Source organism: Oncorhynchus masou, chromosome 23 (genome assembly GCF_036934945.1).
Source record: "Oncorhynchus masou masou isolate Uvic2021 chromosome 23, UVic_Omas_1.1, whole genome shotgun sequence".
Classification (NCBI taxonomy): domain Eukaryota; kingdom Metazoa; phylum Chordata; class Actinopteri; order Salmoniformes; family Salmonidae; genus Oncorhynchus; species Oncorhynchus masou.
The window spans coordinates 4,407,548-4,426,776 of NC_088234.1; the positions used below are offsets into that span (position 1 = coordinate 4,407,548).

The 19,229-nt window shown below is 43.2% G+C and overlaps 1 protein-coding gene across 1 annotated transcript in view; it reads left to right on the forward strand.

Annotated features, from left to right (window-relative positions):
* Positions 1-19,229, forward strand: part of LOC135510193 (GRB2-associated-binding protein 1-like) — a 378,827-nt gene that overhangs the window by 321,453 nt on the left and 38,145 nt on the right. Inside the window, exons 3-4 of the mRNA XM_064930983.1 lie at positions 3,793-3,958; positions 17,769-17,940. Of these exons, the coding sequence (XP_064787055.1) occupies positions 3,793-3,958; positions 17,769-17,940 (338 nt within the window). The remainder of the gene's footprint in view (positions 1-3,792; positions 3,959-17,768; positions 17,941-19,229) is intronic.

The window sequence follows — 19,229 nt, forward strand, 5'->3', positions numbered from 1 at the left end:
ACTGTACGCATCATCAACATGAGCCTCTGTGAACAGGTAATGCACTCTACTGTACGCATCATCAACATGAGCCTCTGTGAACAGGTAATGCACTCTACTGTACGCATCATCAACATGAGCCTCTGTGAACAGGTAATGCACTATACTGTACGCATCATCAACATGAGCCTCTGTGAACAGGTAATGCACTCTACTGTACGCATCATCAACATGAGCCTCTGTGAACAGGTAATGCACTATACTGTACGCATCATCAACATGAGCCTCTGTGAACAGGTAATGCACTCTACTGTACGCATCATCAACATGAGCCTCTGTGAACAGGTAATGCACTCTACTGTACGCATCATCAACATGAGCCTCTGTGAACAGGTAATGCACTATACTGTACGCATCATCAACATGAGCCTCTGTGAACAGGTAATGCACTATACTGTACGCATCATCGACATGAGCCTCTGTGAACAGGTAATGCACTATACTGTACGCATCATCAACATGAGCCTCTGTGAACAGGTACTGCACTATACTGTACGCATCATCAACATGAGCCTCTGTGAACAGGTAATGCACTATACTGTACGCATCATCAACATGAGCCTCTGTGAACAGGTAATGCACTATACTGTACGCATCATCAACATGAGCCTCTGTGAACAGGTAATGCACTATACTGTACGCATCATCAACATGAGCCTCTGTGAACAGGTAATGCACTATACTGTACGCATCATCAACATGAGCCTCTGTGAACAGGTAATGCACTATACTGTACGCATCATCAACATGAGCCTCTGTGAACAGGTAATGCACTCTACTGTACGCATCATCAACATGAGCCTCTGTGAACAGGTAATGCACTATACTGTACGCATCATCAACATGAGCCTCTGTGAACAGGTAATGCACTCTACTGTACGCATCATCAACATGAGCCTCTGTGAACAGGTAATGCACTATACTGTACGCATCATCAACATGAGCCTCTGTGAACAGGTAATGCACTATACTGTACGCATCATCAACATGAGCCTCTGTGAACAGGTAATGCACTATACTGTACACATCATCAACATGAGCCTCTGTGAACAGGTAATGCACTATACTGTACGCATCATCAACATGAGCCTCTGTGAACTGGTAATGCACTATACTGTACGCATCATCATCATGAGCCTCTGTGAACAGGTAATGCACTCTACTGTACGCATCATCAACATGAGCCTCTGTGAACAGGTAATGCACTATACTGTACGCATCATCAACATGAGCCTCTGTGAACAGGTAATGCACTATACTGTACGCATCATCAACATGAGCCTCTGTGAACAGGTAATGCACTCTACTGTACGCATCATCAACATGAGCCTCTGTGAACAGGTAATGCACTCTACTGTACGCATCATCAACATGAGCCTCTGTGAACAGGTAATGCACTATACTGTACGCATCATCAACATGAGCCTCTGTGAACAGGTAATGCACTCTACTGTACGCATCATCAACATGAGCCTCTGTGAACAGGTAATGCACTATACTGTACGCATCATCAACATGAGCCTCTGTGAACAGGTAATGCACTCTACTGTACGCATCATCAACATGAGCCTCTGTGAACAGGTAATGCACTCTACTGTACGCATCATCAACATGAGCCTCTGTGAACAGGTAATGCACTATACTGTACGCATCATCAACATGAGCCTCTGTGAACAGGTAATGCACTATACTGTACGCATCATCGACATGAGCCTCTGTGAACAGGTAATGCACTATACTGTACGCATCATCAACATGAGCCTCTGTGAACAGGTACTGCACTATACTGTACGCATCATCAACATGAGCCTCTGTGAACAGGTAATGCACTATACTGTACGCATCATCAACATGAGCCTCTGTGAACAGGTAATGCACTATACTGTACGCATCATCAACATGAGCCTCTGTGAACAGGTAATGCACTATACTGTACGCATCATCAACATGAGCCTCTGTGAACAGGTAATGCACTATACTGTACGCATCATCAACATGAGCCTCTGTGAACAGGTAATGCACTATACTGTACGCATCATCAACATGAGCCTCTGTGAACAGGTAATGCACTCTACTGTACGCATCATCAACATGAGCCTCTGTGAACAGGTAATGCACTATACTGTACGCATCATCAACATGAGCCTCTGTGAACAGGTAATGCACTCTACTGTACGCATCATCAACATGAGCCTCTGTGAACAGGTAATGCACTATACTGTACGCATCATCAACATGAGCCTCTGTGAACAGGTACTGCACTATACTGTACGCATCATCAACATGAGCCTCTGTGAACAGGTAATGCACTATACTGTACGCATCATCAACATGAGCCTCTGTGAACAGGTAATGCACTCTACTGTACGCATCATCAACATGAGCCTCTGTGAACAGGTAATGCACTATACTGTACGCATCATCAACATGAGCCTCTGTGAACAGGTAATGCACTATACTGTACGCATCATCGACATGAGCCTCTGTGAACAGGTAATGCACTCTACACTACGCATCATCAACATGAGCCTCTGTGAACAGGTAATGCACTATACTGTACGCATCATCAACATGAGCCTCTGTGAACAGGTAATGCACTATACTGTACGCATCATCAACATGAGCCTCTGTGAACAGGTAATGCACTATACTGTACGCATCATCAACATGAGCCTCTGTGAACAGGTAATGCACTATACTGTACGCATCATCAACATGAGCCTCTGTGAACAGGTAATATACTATACTGTACGCATCATCAACATGAGCCTCTGTGAACAGGTAATGCACTATACTGTACGCATCATCAACATGAGCCTCTGTGAACAGGTAATGCACTATACTGTACGCATCATCAACATGAGCCTCTGTGAACAGGTAATGCACTATACTGTACGCATCATCAACATGAGCCTCTGTGAACAGGTGATGCACTATACTGTACACATCATCAACATGAGCCTCTGTGAACAGGTAATGCACTCTACTGTACGCATCATCAACATGAGCCTCTGTGAACAGGTAATGCACTATACTGTACTGTCAGGCCTAAGAACAGCCCTTCTCCGTGGTATATTGGCCATATACTGCAAGTTCCCGAGGTGCCTTATTGCCATTACAAACAGGTTACCAACAGAATCAGAACAGTACATGGTATTATTTTGTCATACCCCATGGTATACGGTCTGATATACCACAGCTTTCAGCCAATCAGGATTCAGGGTGTGGACCACCCGGTTTATAATTAATGAACGAACACCCCCACCCACTAACAATGACGTTACAAATTACAACATAACAAAAGAAAACTCCATTAACCTACTATCCTGATCCAAATTACTATCATCTCTGATGTAAAATCTCTGTCTCTTCTCTCTCTCTTCTCTCTCTGACTTCTCTTCTCTCTTTCTCTCTCTCTCTCTCTCTCTCTCTCTCTATTCTCTTTCTCTCTTCTATCTTCTCTCTCTCTGACTCTCTCTTCTCTCTCTCTCTCTCTCTCTCTCTCTCTATTCTCTCTCTCTCTCTCTGTCTCTTCTCTTCTCTCTTCTCTCTCTGACTTCTCTTCTCTCTCTCTCTCTCTCTCTCTCTCTATTCTCTCTCTCTCTTCTATCTTCTCTCTCTCTGTCTCTTCTCTTCTCTCTCTCTGTCTCTCTCTTCTCTCTCTGACTTCTCTCTATTTTCTCTCTCTCTTCTATCTTCTCTCTCTGTGTCTCTTCTCTTCTCTCTCTCTGTCTCTTTTCTTCTCTCTCCTAGGTGGATGCAGGCCTAACCTTTAATAAAAAGGATTTGGACAGTAGCTATGTGTTTGACGTGCGGACTGTGGAGAGGGTATTCTACCTGGTGGCCGACAGTGAGGAGGACATGAACACATGGGTCAGGTGTATCTGTGACCTGTGTGGATTCAACCCTACTGACCATGGTATGACAACACACACACACACACACACACACACACACACACACACACACACACACACACACACACACACACACACACACACACACACACACACACACACACACACACACACACAGTATTCAGGATCATATTAACACACACATTTGATTGATTTAATTTATTTGACACTTAGTCAAATAGGGGAAGTGGGAAGAGGGGAATAGGGGAAGAGGGAAGAGGGGAAGAGGGAATAGGGGAATAGGGGAAGAGGGAAGAGGGAATAGGGGAAGAGGGGAATAGGGGAAGAGGGAATAGGGGAATAGGGGAAGAGGGAAGAGGGAAGAGGGGAAGAGGGAAGAGGGGAATAGGGGAAGTGGGAATAGGGGAAGAGGGAAGAGGGGAAGAGGGAATAGGGAAGAGGGGAAGAGGGAAGGGGGAAGTGGGAAGAGGGGAATAGAGGAAGAGGGGAATAGGGGAAGAGGGGAATAGGGGAATAGGGGAATATGGGAATAGGGGAATAGGGGAGAGGGGAAGAGGGAAGAGGGGAATAGGGGAAGAGGGGAATAGGGAAGAGGGGAATAGGGGAAGAGGGGAATAGGGGAGAGGGGAAGAGGGAAGAGGGGAATAGAGGAAGAGGGAAGAGGGGAAGAGGGGAGAGGGGAAGAGGGGAGAGGGGAAGAGGGGAAGAGGGAAGAGGGGAATAGAGGAAGAGGGAAGAGGGGAAGAGGGAAGAGGGGAAGTGGGAAGAGGGGAAGAGGGAAGAGGGGAAGTGGGGAGAGGGGAAGAGGGGAAGAGGGAAGAGGGGAATAGAGGAAGAGGGAAGAGGGGAAGAGGGGAAGTGGGAAGAGGGGAAGAGGGAAGAGGGGAAGTGGGAAGAGGGGAAGTGGGAAGAGGGAAGAGGGGAAGTGGGAAGAGGGGAAGTGGGAAGAGGGGAAGTGGGAAGAGGGGAATAGAGGAAGAGGGAAGAGGGAAGAGGGGAAGAGGGGAAGAGGGGAAGAGGGGAAGTGGGGAAGTGGGGAAGTGGGAAGAGGGGAAGTGGGGAGAGGGGAAGAGGGGAAGTGGGAAGAGGGGAAGAGGGGAATAGAGGAAGAGGGGAAGAGGGGAAGAGGGAAGAGGGGAAAGGGGAAGAGAGAAGAGGGAAGAGGGAAGAGGGGAAATATAACAAGGTTAGACAGCGATTGTAATGACAATAGACCATGACAGACACAATTGTTGTTTGTTTAACAACATCCAATAATTAATACAACTATGGATTTTCCTTGTCTCACATACCCTTAATATATAAACAATCAATCCCTATATATATATATATATATATATATATATATATATATATATATATATATACACACACGCACACAAGACAATCACAATATAATAAACAACAAACACCAAAAGGCAGACCACATCCCGGGCATTTCCCTCTCCGCCACCTTCATCTCACCATGTCGATTATCCCTTTTGAGACATGCTACTATTTCGCCATTTTTTTTCCAGTGAGAATTTGAAAACTACCTTATTATATATACTATACATTTCAAATTGTTTTGGAGGATTATTCCAGAAGAATGGCAGCCGAGTATCACTTTTAAATCTAAAAGGAACCTCGTCTGTTTGACTCCTTCTAGTGGAATTGTTGTGGTTTTCCCGGACTAAGTTTGTCAGGATTTGGCCAGGGTTGTTCCGGGTTTTGGTCACTAGATGCCCCCATTGTGCTTTTTGACCTTATGTTTTTTCCCTTGTTCCCCATTATTATTTGCACCTGTGCCTCGTTTCCCCTGATTGTATTGAAACCCTTAGTTTCCCTCAGTTCTGTGCTCTGTGTTTCTGTCAGGACCCGGTTACGAACCTGGGTCTCCGGAGTGAGAAACAGTCACTTAACCAACTGAGCCACGAATAGTCAGCAGAACCCAGAAGATGAGGCAGACACAGCTGTACGTAAGACAGTGTATTTAATAAAGTAAAAAGGAGAAGTCCTTCAATACAAAAATGGCAAATCCAAAAGGTGGTAGGAATAGCACAAAAAAGCCTCAAGAGATACTCAAAAACAAAAACAGAATTCCACAAGAGCATCCACCGGAATCGACAAGAATACACAGAACACTAGGGCTGGGTGCTAACATACAAACACAGAGCACAGAACTGAGGGAAACTAAGGGTTTCAATACAATCAGGGGAAACGAGGCACAGGTGCAAATAATAATGGGGAACAAGGGAAAAAACATAAGGTCAAAAAGCACAATGGGGGCATCTAGTGACCAAAACCCGGAACAACCCTGGCCAAATCCTGACAAAGTTAGAGTCGTTACATAAGTACCTAGGGTCCATACTGTGGACAATCTGATGTACAAGACACAATTATATCTGAGCGACTCTCTCCTCCACTTTAATCCATCTGAGTGGAATTGTTGTGGTTTTCCCGGACTAGAGTCGTTACATAAGTACCTAGGGTCCATACTGTGGACAATCTGATGTACAAGACACAATTATATCTGAGCGACTCTCTCCTCCACTTTAATCCATCTGAGGCTTTCAAAATAGTCGAGATGCGTAAGTGCTGGAAGTTTAAGAATAATCCTAACTAATTTGTCTGCTATTTTTATTTTATATATCTTGGAGGCACTATTGTACCAGGAAGAGCATGCATAGTCGAAGTGGCACTGAACAAGAGCCCCTGACAATGTACCCATCTTATCCAGATATTTGGAGGTTCTTGCCCGGGAACCTCATTTTATGGTTCTCTTTGGAGATCACGTTTTGTGCCATGATCTCCACTCTCAGATGGTTATCTAGCATCCAACATCCAAGATACTTAACAGAGTATTTTTCTGCGTCATCGACTACCACGTTAAAATCTGAGGATTTCCTCAGTTTCACTTTGGACCCAAACAAGATGGACTATGTTTTTCCAAGGTGAAGTAACATCTTATTGTCATATAGCTATTTGCTGACATTCAGAAGTTCAGCACTGAGGGACTTTTCAACCACATTTTTTGTCTTTGTGGGAAACCAACAGTGCAGAATCATCTGCATGGAGGAAAAGGTCACATGTAAAGGCAGATTTATAAACAATAGAAATAAAAGTGGACCCAGCACACTCCCCTGGGGTACCCCACAGTTCCCGATTTTAGGTTTAGACAGGGTCCCATCCACATCCGTCATCTGTTTTCTTCCTTGCAGGTAAGAGCTAACCCATTTTACTGCTGAGTTTTTAAACGCCTATAGCTCTTAGTTTGATTAACAGAATCTCACGATTCATTGTTTTCAAACTTCTTTTGGAAATCTAACATGCCAATAACACAACATTTCCCTCTGTCTACTTCCTTCCTTATGTGATCAGTCAGATGTAGTAGGCAGTTGTCAGTGGAACGGGATTTCCTGAAGCCAAATTGGAGCTCATGTGTAAGGAAATTTTAACTGTCAATCTGCTTGAACATAATCTTTTCCATAACCTTCGATAAAGCAACACAGGATTGAGAGTTAGGACGATAGTTTCCATGATCTAACTCGTTCCTTTTTTATATATATAAAGGAATGACCATTGCAAGTTTTAGTTGACTGGGAAAACACCCTAATTCACTAGACAGATTCACAATGTGAGTTACACAGGGGGTGATAATTACCGCAGCATCCTTTAGAAATCTGTCAGGAATGTTGTCAAGGCCAGTTGCTCGGGAACGGTCAAGTTCTTTTAGCCTCTCTAGCACAGTTCGACTCAGACACCTTTTCAAATGAAAAAAATAATCTACTCGAATCCCCTGCTGTTGAGTGAAACTGCTGGACTTGACCCTCCCCCCATAGCAACCTGATTGACATGGTAACTAATGCTAACTAATGTATTAGCTATAGTTGTAAAACTAGCTATTCAGACTGTCTGTAACCATGGTCTTGTCTGATGTAACCTTTCCTGTCCAAGCGGAGACAGAGTTTTGATCTATAATCTGTTACTGTTAGCTAGCAGCATCAGACACTTATATCATTTGCTCAGATTCTTTCTATTTGCAACTATTTTGTCATTGAAATATTCTTTCTTGGCCTTCTGTATCATCCTGTTGACCTCATTTCTTAACTTCTTATCGTCTATAAATATTTAAAAAGTAGCATGGCCCTTTTAGAGTATATGTGTGTATTAACATCACCAGTAACTTAAATCCTCTGATTGTCTGTACAGTTGGAACCTCCAACAATTCAGCAAACTTGTACTGGTCTGGTGGTCTGTAATAGATTCCTATAATAGGTTTACATTTTCGTAATAAAATGTCCACCCACACAGCTTCAATCTCGTCATAAAACGGATAGTTGTACCCAATATCTGACCTTACATAAGTGCAAACTCCTCCGCCTTTGCGATTGCGGTCTCTTTCAATTAATTCATCATTTTCAAATTCAATCTCTGCGGGTTTAAAGCACTCCAGTTTCTAGACAGAAGGCACATTTCCTCAATCTGGGGAGACTTCTAACGTTGAGATGAAGGATGTGTCGTCCTCTCATGGAAAACACATTTGTTTTGTTTTGAGTCAAGTTCTCCTCCTCCTGTTGGAACTGTCAGCTGAAATTGTTCACTTGATGATGGAGTGTTGACTCCAAATCGCCGCAATGAAACTCCTTCCAGGATTCACGCTGGAATTTTAGAGAGATGGTCGTTGCTCCTTCGCTTCTGACCTTCTCTATCATAGCGATTTATCGCTAGGAAACGTGTTAACGTGGTAATATGAACACATATGAACACATATGAACACATATTAACACATATTAACGCATATTAACACATATTAACACATATTAACACGTATTAACGCATATGAACACATATTAACACATATTAACGCATATTAACACATATTAACACATATTAACACATATTAACACATATCAACGCATATTAACGCATATTAACGCATATGAACACATATGAACACATATTAACACATATTAACACATATTAACACATATCAACACATATCAACACATATTAACACATATTAACACATATTAACACATATTAACACATATTAACGCATATTAACACATATTAACACATATCAACACATATTAACACATATGAACACATATTAACACATATGAACACATATGAACACATATTAACACATATTAACGCATATGAACACATATTAACACATATTAACACATATCAACACATATTAACACATATGAACACATATTAACACACATTAACACATATATGCATGAACACATACAGGACCAGTCACAAGTTTGGACACACCTACTCATTCAACGGTTTTTCTATATTTCGACTATTTTATACATTGTAGAATAATAGTGAAGACATCAAAACTATGAAATAACACATATGGAATCATGTAGTAACCAAAAAAGTGTTAAACAAAAACGAATATATTTTACATTTTAGATTATTCAAAGTAGTCACAGTTTGCCTTGATGACAGCTTTGCACACTCTTTGCATTCTCTCAACCAGCTTCATGAGGAATGCTTTTCCAACATTCTTGAAGGAGTTCCCACATATGCTGAGCACTTGTTGGCTGCTTTTCCTTCACTCTGAGGTCCAAATCATCCAAAACAAATCTCAATTGGTTTGAGGTCAGGTGATTGTGGAGGCCAGGTCATCTGATGCAGCACTCCATCACTCTCTTGGTCAAATAGCCCTTACACAGCCTGGAGGTGTGTTGGGTCATTGTCCTGTTGAAAAACAAATTATAGTCCCACTAAGCGCAAACCAGACGGGATGGCGTATCGCTGCAGAATGCTGTGGTAGCCATGCTGGTTAAGTGTGCCTTGAATTCTACATAAATCACAGACACTGTTACCAGCAAAGCACCCTCACACCACCACCTCCTCCATGCTTCACGGTGGGAACCACACATGCAGAGATCATCCATTCCCCTACTCTGCGTCTCACAAAGACACAGTGGTTGGAACCAAAAATCGCACATTTGGACTCATCAGACCAAAGGACAGATTTCCACCAGTCTAATAATGTCCATTGCTTGTGTTTCTTGGCTTAAGCAAGTCTCTTCTTATTGGTGTCCTTTCGTAGTGGTTTCTTTGCAGCAATTCAACCTGGACGGCCCGATTCATGCAGTCTCATCTGAACAGTTGTTTTTGAGATGTGTCTGATTTGTTTAACACATTTTTGGTTACTACATGATTTAAGAGAAACGTTCACCCATTTTGAATGTTATATTTTTGTGCATCTGTGAGCGATGTTCTATCATTTCCTGGGGGGTCATTTCATGTTTAATCTCTTAAACTATTGCCATAAAAGCAGGCAGAAATCCATCCGGTTTGACTTAAAATTGCGATAAAGCACCTGTCACTAGACTGGAAGTTAATGGGAACACGAGTTTTAAATCGCAAACACTTCTATTGTGTATGTCTGATTTAAATACAGAACACTTCTATTGTGTATGTCTGATTTAAATACGAACACTTCTATCGTGTATGTCTGATTTAAATACAAAAACTTCTATAGTGTATGTCAGATTTAAATACGAAAACTTCTATAGTGTATGTCAGATTTAAATACAAAACTTCTATTGTGTATGTCAGATTTAAATACAAAACTTCTATTGTGTATGTCTGTGTTCCGTTCTGATTTAAATACGAACACTTCTATCGTGTATGTCAGATTTAAATAAGATTCAAACTGGAAACATGGTGTGTGTGTGTGTGTGTGTGTGTGTGTGTGTGTGTGTGTGTGTGTGTGTGTGTGTGTGTGTGTGTGTGTGTGTGTGTGTGTGTTCATGTGTTCAGTAGTCTTTTGATAAGGCAGTATAATAGCTCTGGAAAAACCAAGGCTGTCTGAGAGGGAAACGGACTGAGTTTACTAAGGTGAAACTACCGTGGGAAATGCATCAACAGCAACCTTGTACATTTCCTTAGTGAAATCAATATACTGAGCAAATGTCAAATTGGCTTTTTACCAAATTATCGTACGACAGACCAGGTATTCACTCTGCACATCCTAATTGACCAACAAACAAACTGAAACAAAGGCAAAGTCTTCTCATGCTTTGTTGATTTTAAAAAGCCTTCGACTCAATGTGGCATGAGGGTCTGCTATACAAACTGATGGAAAGTGGTGTTGGGGGAAAAACTTATGACATTATAAAATCCATGTACACAAACAACAAGTCTGTGGTTAAAATTGGCATAAAAACACACATTTCTTTCCACAAGGCCGTGGGGTGAGACAGGGATGCAGCTTAAGCCCCCCCTCCTTAACAAACTGTTCAAAAGTTTGGAGTCACTTAGAAATATCCTTGTTTAAAAAAAATAAAAATAAATAGTCCATTAGAATAACACCAAATTGATCAGAAATACAGTGTAGCTGGAAACGGCTGATTTTGAATGGAAACTCGTACAACGCTGTGTACCCGCAAAACACCAGTCTCAACGTCAACAGAGAAGAGGCAACTCTGGGATGCCTTCTAGACAGAGTTGCAAAGAAAAATGGCAAAAGACACTGGACTGGGGAACTCTGCCTAGAAGGCCAGCATCTCGGAGTCGCCTCTTCACTGTTGACGTTGAGACTGGATAGAGGAACTCTGCCTAGAAGGCCAGCATCTCGGAGTCGCCTCTTCACTGTTGACGTTGAGACTGGATAGAGGAACTCTGCCGAGAAGGCCAGCATCTCGGAGTCGCCTCTTCACTGTTGACGTTGAGACTGGATAGAGGAACTCTGCCTAGAAGGCCAGCATCTCGGAGTCGCCTCTTCACTGTTGACGTTGAGACTGGATAGAGGAACTCTGCCTAGAAGGCCAGCATCTCGGAGTCGCCTCTTCACTGTTGACGTTGAGACTGGATAGAGGAACTCTGCCGAGAAGGCCAGCATCTCGGAGTCGCCTCTTCACTGTTGACGTTGAGACTGGTGTTTTGGGGGTACTATTTAATGAAGCTGCCAGTTGAGGATTTGTGAGGTGTCGGTTTTCTCAAACTAGACACTAATGTACTTGTCCTCTTGCTCAGTTGTGCACCCGGGCCACCCACTCCTCTTTCTATTCAGGTTAGAGCCAGTTTGCGCTGTTCTGTGAAGGGAGTAGTACACAGTGTTGCATGAGAACTTCATTTTCTTGGCAATTTCCCGCATGGAATAGCCTTCATTTCTCAGAACAAGAATAGACTGACGAGTTTCATAAGAAAGGTCTTTGATTCTGGCCATTTTGTGCCTGTAATTGAACCCACAAAGGCTGATGCTCCAGATACTCAACTAGTCTAAAGAAGGACAGTTTAATTACTTCTTTAATCAGAACAACAGTTTCCAGCAGTTTCCAGCTGTGCTAACATAATTGCAAAAGGGTTTTCTAATGATCAATTAGCCTTTTAAAATGATAAACTTGGATTAGCTAACACAACGTGCCATAGGAAGACAGGAGTGATGGTTGCTGATAATAATGGCCCTCTGTAGACATTCCATTCAAAATCAGCCATTTCCAGCTACAATAGTCATTTACAACATTAACAATGTCTACACTGTATTTCTGATCAATTTGGTGTTATTTTAATGGACGAAAAATGTACTTTTCTTTAAAAAACAAGGACATTTCTAAGTGACCCAAAGCTTTTGAATGGTAGTGTATATATCAGCTAATTGGCGAGGGTTCTAGAACAGTCTGCAGCACCCAGCCTCACGCTACTAGAATGTGAAGTCAAATGTCTACTGTAAATGTCTACTAAACATCAGCGCCACAGGTAACTTCCCCAAAGCTGTAATCAATTTGAGAGACAAAACAAGAAGGGCCTTCTATGCCATCAAAAGGAACATACAATTCAACATACCAATTAGGATCTGGCTAAAAATACTTGAATCAGTTATAGAACCCATTGCTATTTATGGTTGTGAGGTCTGGGGTCCGCTCACCAACCAAAAATTCACAAAATGGGACAAACACCAAATTGAGACTCTGCTGCAGAATTCTGCAAAAAATATCCTCCGTGTACAACGTAAAACACCAAATAATGCATGCAGAGCAGAATAAGGCCAATACCCACTAATTATCAAAATTAAGAAAAGAGCCATTCAATTCTACAACCACCTAAAAGGAAGCGATTCCCAAACCATCCATAACAAAGCCATCAACTACAGAGAGATGAACCTGGAGAAGAGTCCCCTAAGCAAGCTGTTCTTGGGGCTCTGTTCACAAACACACCCCACAGAGCCCCAGGACAGAAACACAATTAGACCCAACCAAATGATGAGAAAATTAACATAATTACTTGACACATTGGAAAGAATTTACAAAAAAACAGAGCAGACTAGAATTCTATTTTGCGAGACGAGAATGCTATTTGGCCCTAAACAGAGAGTACACAGTGGCAGAATACCTGACCACTGTGACTGACGCAAAACTAAAGAAATATTTGACTATGTACAGACTCAGTGAGCATAGCCTTGCTATTGAGAAAGGCTGCCGAAGGCAGACCTGGCTCTCAAGAGAAGACAGGCTATGTGCAAACTGCCCACAAAATGAGGTGGAAACTGAGCTGCACTTCATAAAATTTGATCTGATCTTCAACTAAGTCACAACAATAGACAAATACCGTGTGCTTAAACTAATAACAAATCATTGTATTTTTCTTGTCAATTTTGAATAGATAATTTAAACATTCACAGTGTAGGCTGGAAAAAGTATGTGAACCATTCGGCTAATGACTTCTCCAAAAGCTATTTGGAGTCAGGAGTCAGCTAACCTGGAGTCCAATCAATGAGCCGAGATTGGAGATGTTGTTTTGAGCTGCCCTGCTCCATAAAAAACACTCACAATATTTGAGTTTGCTATTCACAAGAAGTATTGCCTGATGTGAACCATGCCTCGAACAAAAGAGATCTCAGAAAACCTAAGATTAAGAATTGTTGACTTGCATAACGCTGTAAAGGGTTTAAAAAGTATCTCTAAAAGCCTTGATGTTCATCAGTCCACGGTAAGACAAATTGTCTATAAATGGAGAAAGTTCTGCACTGTTGCTACTCTCCTTAGGAGTGGCTGCCCTGCAAAGATGTCTGCAAGATCACAGAGCAGAATGCTCAATGAGGTTAAGAAGAATCCTGGAGTGTCAGCTAAAGACTTACAGAAATCTCTGGGACATGCTAACATCTCTGTTGAAGAGTCTACGATACGTAAAACACTAAACAAGAATGGTGTTCATGTGAGGACACCACAGAAGAAACCACTGCTGTCCAAAAAAAACATTGCTATAAGGGCACAAGGCGAGACCCAGATGCAGACACAGGAGGCAGAGTCCAAGATATTTATTAACAATCCAAAAGGGGAAGAGAATCACATGACAGGTGAAACAGATCAGGGCGTGACAATTGCTGCACGTCTGAAGTTCACAAAAGAGCACCTGGATGTTCCAGAAGTATTCTGTGGACAGATTGAATTAAAGTTGAGTTGTTTGGAAGGAAGGAACACACTAAGTGTGGAGAGAAAAAAGGCACAGCACACCAACATCAGAACCTCATCCCAACTGTAAAGTATGGTGGAGGGAGCATCATGGTTTGGGGCTGCTTTGCTGCCTCAGGGCCATGGACAGCTAGCTATCATTGACGGAAAAATGAATTCCCAAGTTTACAAGACATTTAGCAGGAGAATGTAAGGGTATCTGTCTGCCAATTGAAGCTCAACAGAAGTTGGGTGATGCAACAGGACAACGACCCAAAACACAGAAGTTAATCAACAACAGAATGGCTTCAAAAGAAGAAAATACGCCTTCTGGAGTGGCCCAGTCAGAGTCCTGACCTCAAACCGATTGGTTAGAGCAGGTAGCCTAGTGGTTAGAGCCTGGTGGTTAGAGCAGGTAGCCTAGTGGTTAGAGCCTAGTGGTTAGAGCAGGTAGCCTAGTGGTTAGAGCCTGGTGGTTAGGGCAGGTAGCCTAGTGGTTAGAGCAGGTAGCCTAGTGGTTAGAGCCTAGTGGTTAGAGCAGGTAGCCTAGTGTTTAGAGCCTAGTGGTTAGAGCCTAGTGGTTAGAGCCTAGTGGTTAAAGCAGGTAGCCTAGTGGTTAGAGCCTAGTGGTTAGAGGCAGGTAGCCTAGCTGTTAGAGCAGGTAGCCTAGTGGTTAGAGCAGGTAGCCTAGTGGTTAGAGCAGGTAGCCTAGTGGTTAGAGGCAGGTAGCCTAGTGGTTAGAGCAGGTAGCCTAGTGGTTAGAGCAGGTTGCCTAGTGGTTAGAGCAGGTAGCCTAGTGGTTAGAGCAGGTAGCCTAGTGGTTAGAGCCTAGTGGTTAGAGGCAGGTAGCCTAGTGGTTAGAGCCTAGTGGTTAGAGCAGGTAGCCTAGTGGTTAGAGCCTAGTGGTTAGAGCAGGTAGCCTAGTGTTTAGAGCCTAGTGGTTAGAGCCTAGTGGTTAGAGCCTAGTGGTTAGAGCCTAGTGGTTAAAGCAGGTAGCCTAGTGGTTAGAGCCTAGTGGTTAGAGCCTAGTGGTTAGAGCAGGTAGCCTAGTGGTTAGAGCCTAGTGGTTAGAGCAGGTAGCCTAGTGGTTAGAGCCTAGTGGTTAGAGCAGGTAGCCTACTGGTTAAAGCCTAGTGGTTAGAGCAGGTAGCCTAGTGGTTAGAGCAGCTAGCCTAGTGGTTAGAGCAGGTAGCCTATTGGTTAGAGCAGGTAGCCCAGTGGTTAGAGCAGGTAGCCTAGTGGTAAGAGCAGGTAGCCTAGTGGTTAGAGCAGGTAGCCTAGTGGTTAGAGCAGGTAGCCTAGTGGTTAGAGCAGGTTGCCTAGTGGTTAGAGCAGGTAGCCTAGTGGTTAGAGCAGGTTGCCTAGTGGTTAGAGCAGGTAGCCTAGTGGTTAGAGCAGGTAGCCTAGTGTTTAGAGCCTAGTGGTTAGAGGCAGGTAGCCTAGCTGTTAGAGCAGGTAGCCTAGTGGTTAGAGCAGGTAGCCTAGTGGTTAGAGCAGGTAACCTAGTGGTTAGAGGCAGGTAGCCTAGTGGTTAGAGCAGGTAGCCTAGTGGTTAGAGCAGGTTGCCTAGTGGTTAGAGCAGGTAGCCTAGTGGTTAGAGCAGGTAGCCTAGTGGTTAGAGCCTAGTGGTTAGAGGCAGGTAGCCTAGTGGTTAGAGCAGGTAGCCTAGTGGTTAGAGCAGGTAGCCTAGTGGTTAGAGCAGGTAGCCTAGTGGTTAGAGCAGGTTGCCTAGTGGTTAGAGCAGGTAGCCTAGTGGTTAGAGCAGGTAGCCTAGTGGTTAGAGGCGGGTAGCCTAGTGGTTAGAGGCGGGTAGCCTAGTGGTAAGAGCGTTGAGACAGTAACCGAAAGGTTGCTGGCTTGAATCCCTGAGCTGACAAGATAAAAATAAATCTGTTGTTCTGCTCCCTGAACAAGGCAGTTAACCCCACTGTTTCCCCGGTAGGCCTCTCATTGTAAATAATAATTTGTTCTTAACTGACTGAGCCTCGTTAAATTAATCGGTATACAATTAGAGAGAGAGTGTGAGTTACAGAGACTCTAGAGTAAACAGAAACTAAACAGAGTTTTCAGAGACTCTAGAGTAAACAGAAACTAAACAGAGTTTTCAGAGACTAGAGTAAACAGAAAATAAACTAAACAGAGTTTTCAGAGACTCTAGAGTAAACAGAAACTAAACAGAGTTTTCAGAGACTCTAGAGTAAACAGAAACTAAACAGAGTTTTCAGAGACTAGAGTAAACAGAAACTAAACAGAGTTTTCAGAGACTAGAGTAAACAGAAAATAAACTAAACAGAGTTTTCAGAGACTCTAGAGTAAACAAACTAAACAGAGTTTTCAGAGACTCTAGAGTAAACAGAAACTAAACAGAGTTTTCAGAGACTAGAGTAAACAGAAACTAAACAGAGTTTTCAGAGACTAGAGTAAACAGAAAATAAACTAAACAGAGTTTTCAGAGACTCTAGAGTAAACAAACTAAACAGAGTTTTCAGAGACTCTAGAGTAAACAGACACTAAACAGAGTTTTCAGAGACTCTAGAGTAAACAGAAACTAAACAGAGTTTTCAGAGACTCTAGAGTAAACAGAAATGAAACAGAGTTTTCAGAGACTTTAGAGTAAACAGAAACGAAACAGAGTTTTCAGAGACTCTAGAGTAAACAGAAACTAAACAGAGTTTTCAGAGACTCTAGAGTAAACAGAAATGAAACAGAGTTTTCAGAGACTCTAGAGTAAACAGACACTAAACAGAGTTTTCAGAGACTCTAGAGTAAACAGACACTAAACAGAGTTTTCAGAGACTCTAGAGTAAACAGAAACGAAACAGAGTTTTCAGAGACTCTAGAGTAAACAGAAACGAAACAGAGTTTTCAGAGACTCTAGAGTAAACAGAAACTAAACAGAGTTTTCAGAGACTCTAGAGTAAACAGAAACGAAACAGAGTTTTCAGAGACTCTAGAGTAAACAGACACTAAACAGAGTTTTCAGAGACTCTAGAGTAAACAGAAACGAAACAGAGTTTTCAGAGACTCTAGAGTAAACAGAAACGAAACAGAGTTTTCAGAGACTCTAGAGTAAACAGACACTAAACAGAGTTTTCAGAGACTCTAGAGTAAACAGAAACTAAACAGAGTTTTCAGAGTAGAACTATGCACTGCTGTTACATGGACACAGTGCCACCAGAAGTATCTGTAGGGCTGTTCAGTGTCGGTCCTGGAGGACCCAAACACGTCTGGTTTTCATCCTCTCTTTCTAATAAGGGACTCATTTATACCTGGGACACCAGGTGAGTGCAATTAACTACCAGGTTGAAACAACAACAACAAAAACCTGAAGTTTTTTTTTCAGCCCTCCAGGACCGACATTGAACAGCTCTGATATAAGGGTACAGTCCAGATTAGAGGCAAAAACGTAGTTTCTATAAAAACCCTCCAGCCATCTTTACTCTTTCAGATAGACCCACAGTCACCGCCCAAACCCCTACAGTCACAGTCACCACAGGCCACGCCCCCGTCTCCACGGCGACCACCGTCATGGCCCCGCCTCGCCTGGAATCAGTTAGCAGTCAGGAGGACGGAACAGAGTACCTGTGGCTGTCACACTGCCAGAGCAAGACACCACACAGGTACACACACACCTGTACACACACACCTGTACACACACACACACACACAGACAGACCGAAGCAAGACACCACACAGGTACACACACACCTGTACACAGGTACACACACACACACACCTGTACACACACACACCTGTACACACACACACCTGTACACACACCTGTACACACACACACACACACAGACAGACCGAAGCAAGACACCACACAGGTACACACACACCTGTACACAGGTACACACACACACCTGTACACACACACACCTGTACACACACACACCTGTACACACACACACCTGTACACACACCTGTACACACACCTGTACACACACACACACAGACAGACCGAAGCAAGACACCACACAGGTACACACACACACCTGTACACACACACCTGTACACACACACACACAGACAGACCGAAGCAAGACACCACACAGGTACACACACACCTGTACACAGGTACACACACACAGGTACACACACACCTGTACACACACACACACACACACACACACACAGACAGACCGAAGCAAGACACCACACAGGTACACACACACCTGTACACACACACACCTGTACACACACCTGTACACACACACACCTGTACACACACACACCTGTACACACACACACAGACAGACAGACCGAAGCAAGACACCACACAGGTACACACACACACCTGTACACACACAGACAGACAGACCGAAGCAAGACACCACACAGGTACACACACACCTGTACACACACCTGTACACACACACCTGTACACACACACACAGACAGACAGACCGAAGCAAGACACCACACAGGTACACACACACCTGTACACACACCTGTACACACACACCTGTACACACACACACAGACAGACAGACCGAAGCAAGACACCACACAGGTACACACACACCTGTACACACACCTGTACACACACACCTGTACACACACACACACACACACAGACAGACCGAAGCACGTACACACCACAGGAGGTTGGTGGCACCTTCATTTGGGGAGGACGGGGCTCGTGGTAATGGCTGGACCGGAATCAGTGGAATGGTAGGTGTTTAATGCCAATACATTAAACACGTGGTTTCCATGGTTTCCAGGTGTTTAATGCCATTCCATTCGCTACGTTACGGCCATTATTATGATGCTCCTCCCCTCAGCAACCTTCTGTGACACACACACATACATACAGATACACACACACATACATACAGATACACACACACATACATACAGATACACACACACACACATACAGATACACACACACACACATACAGAT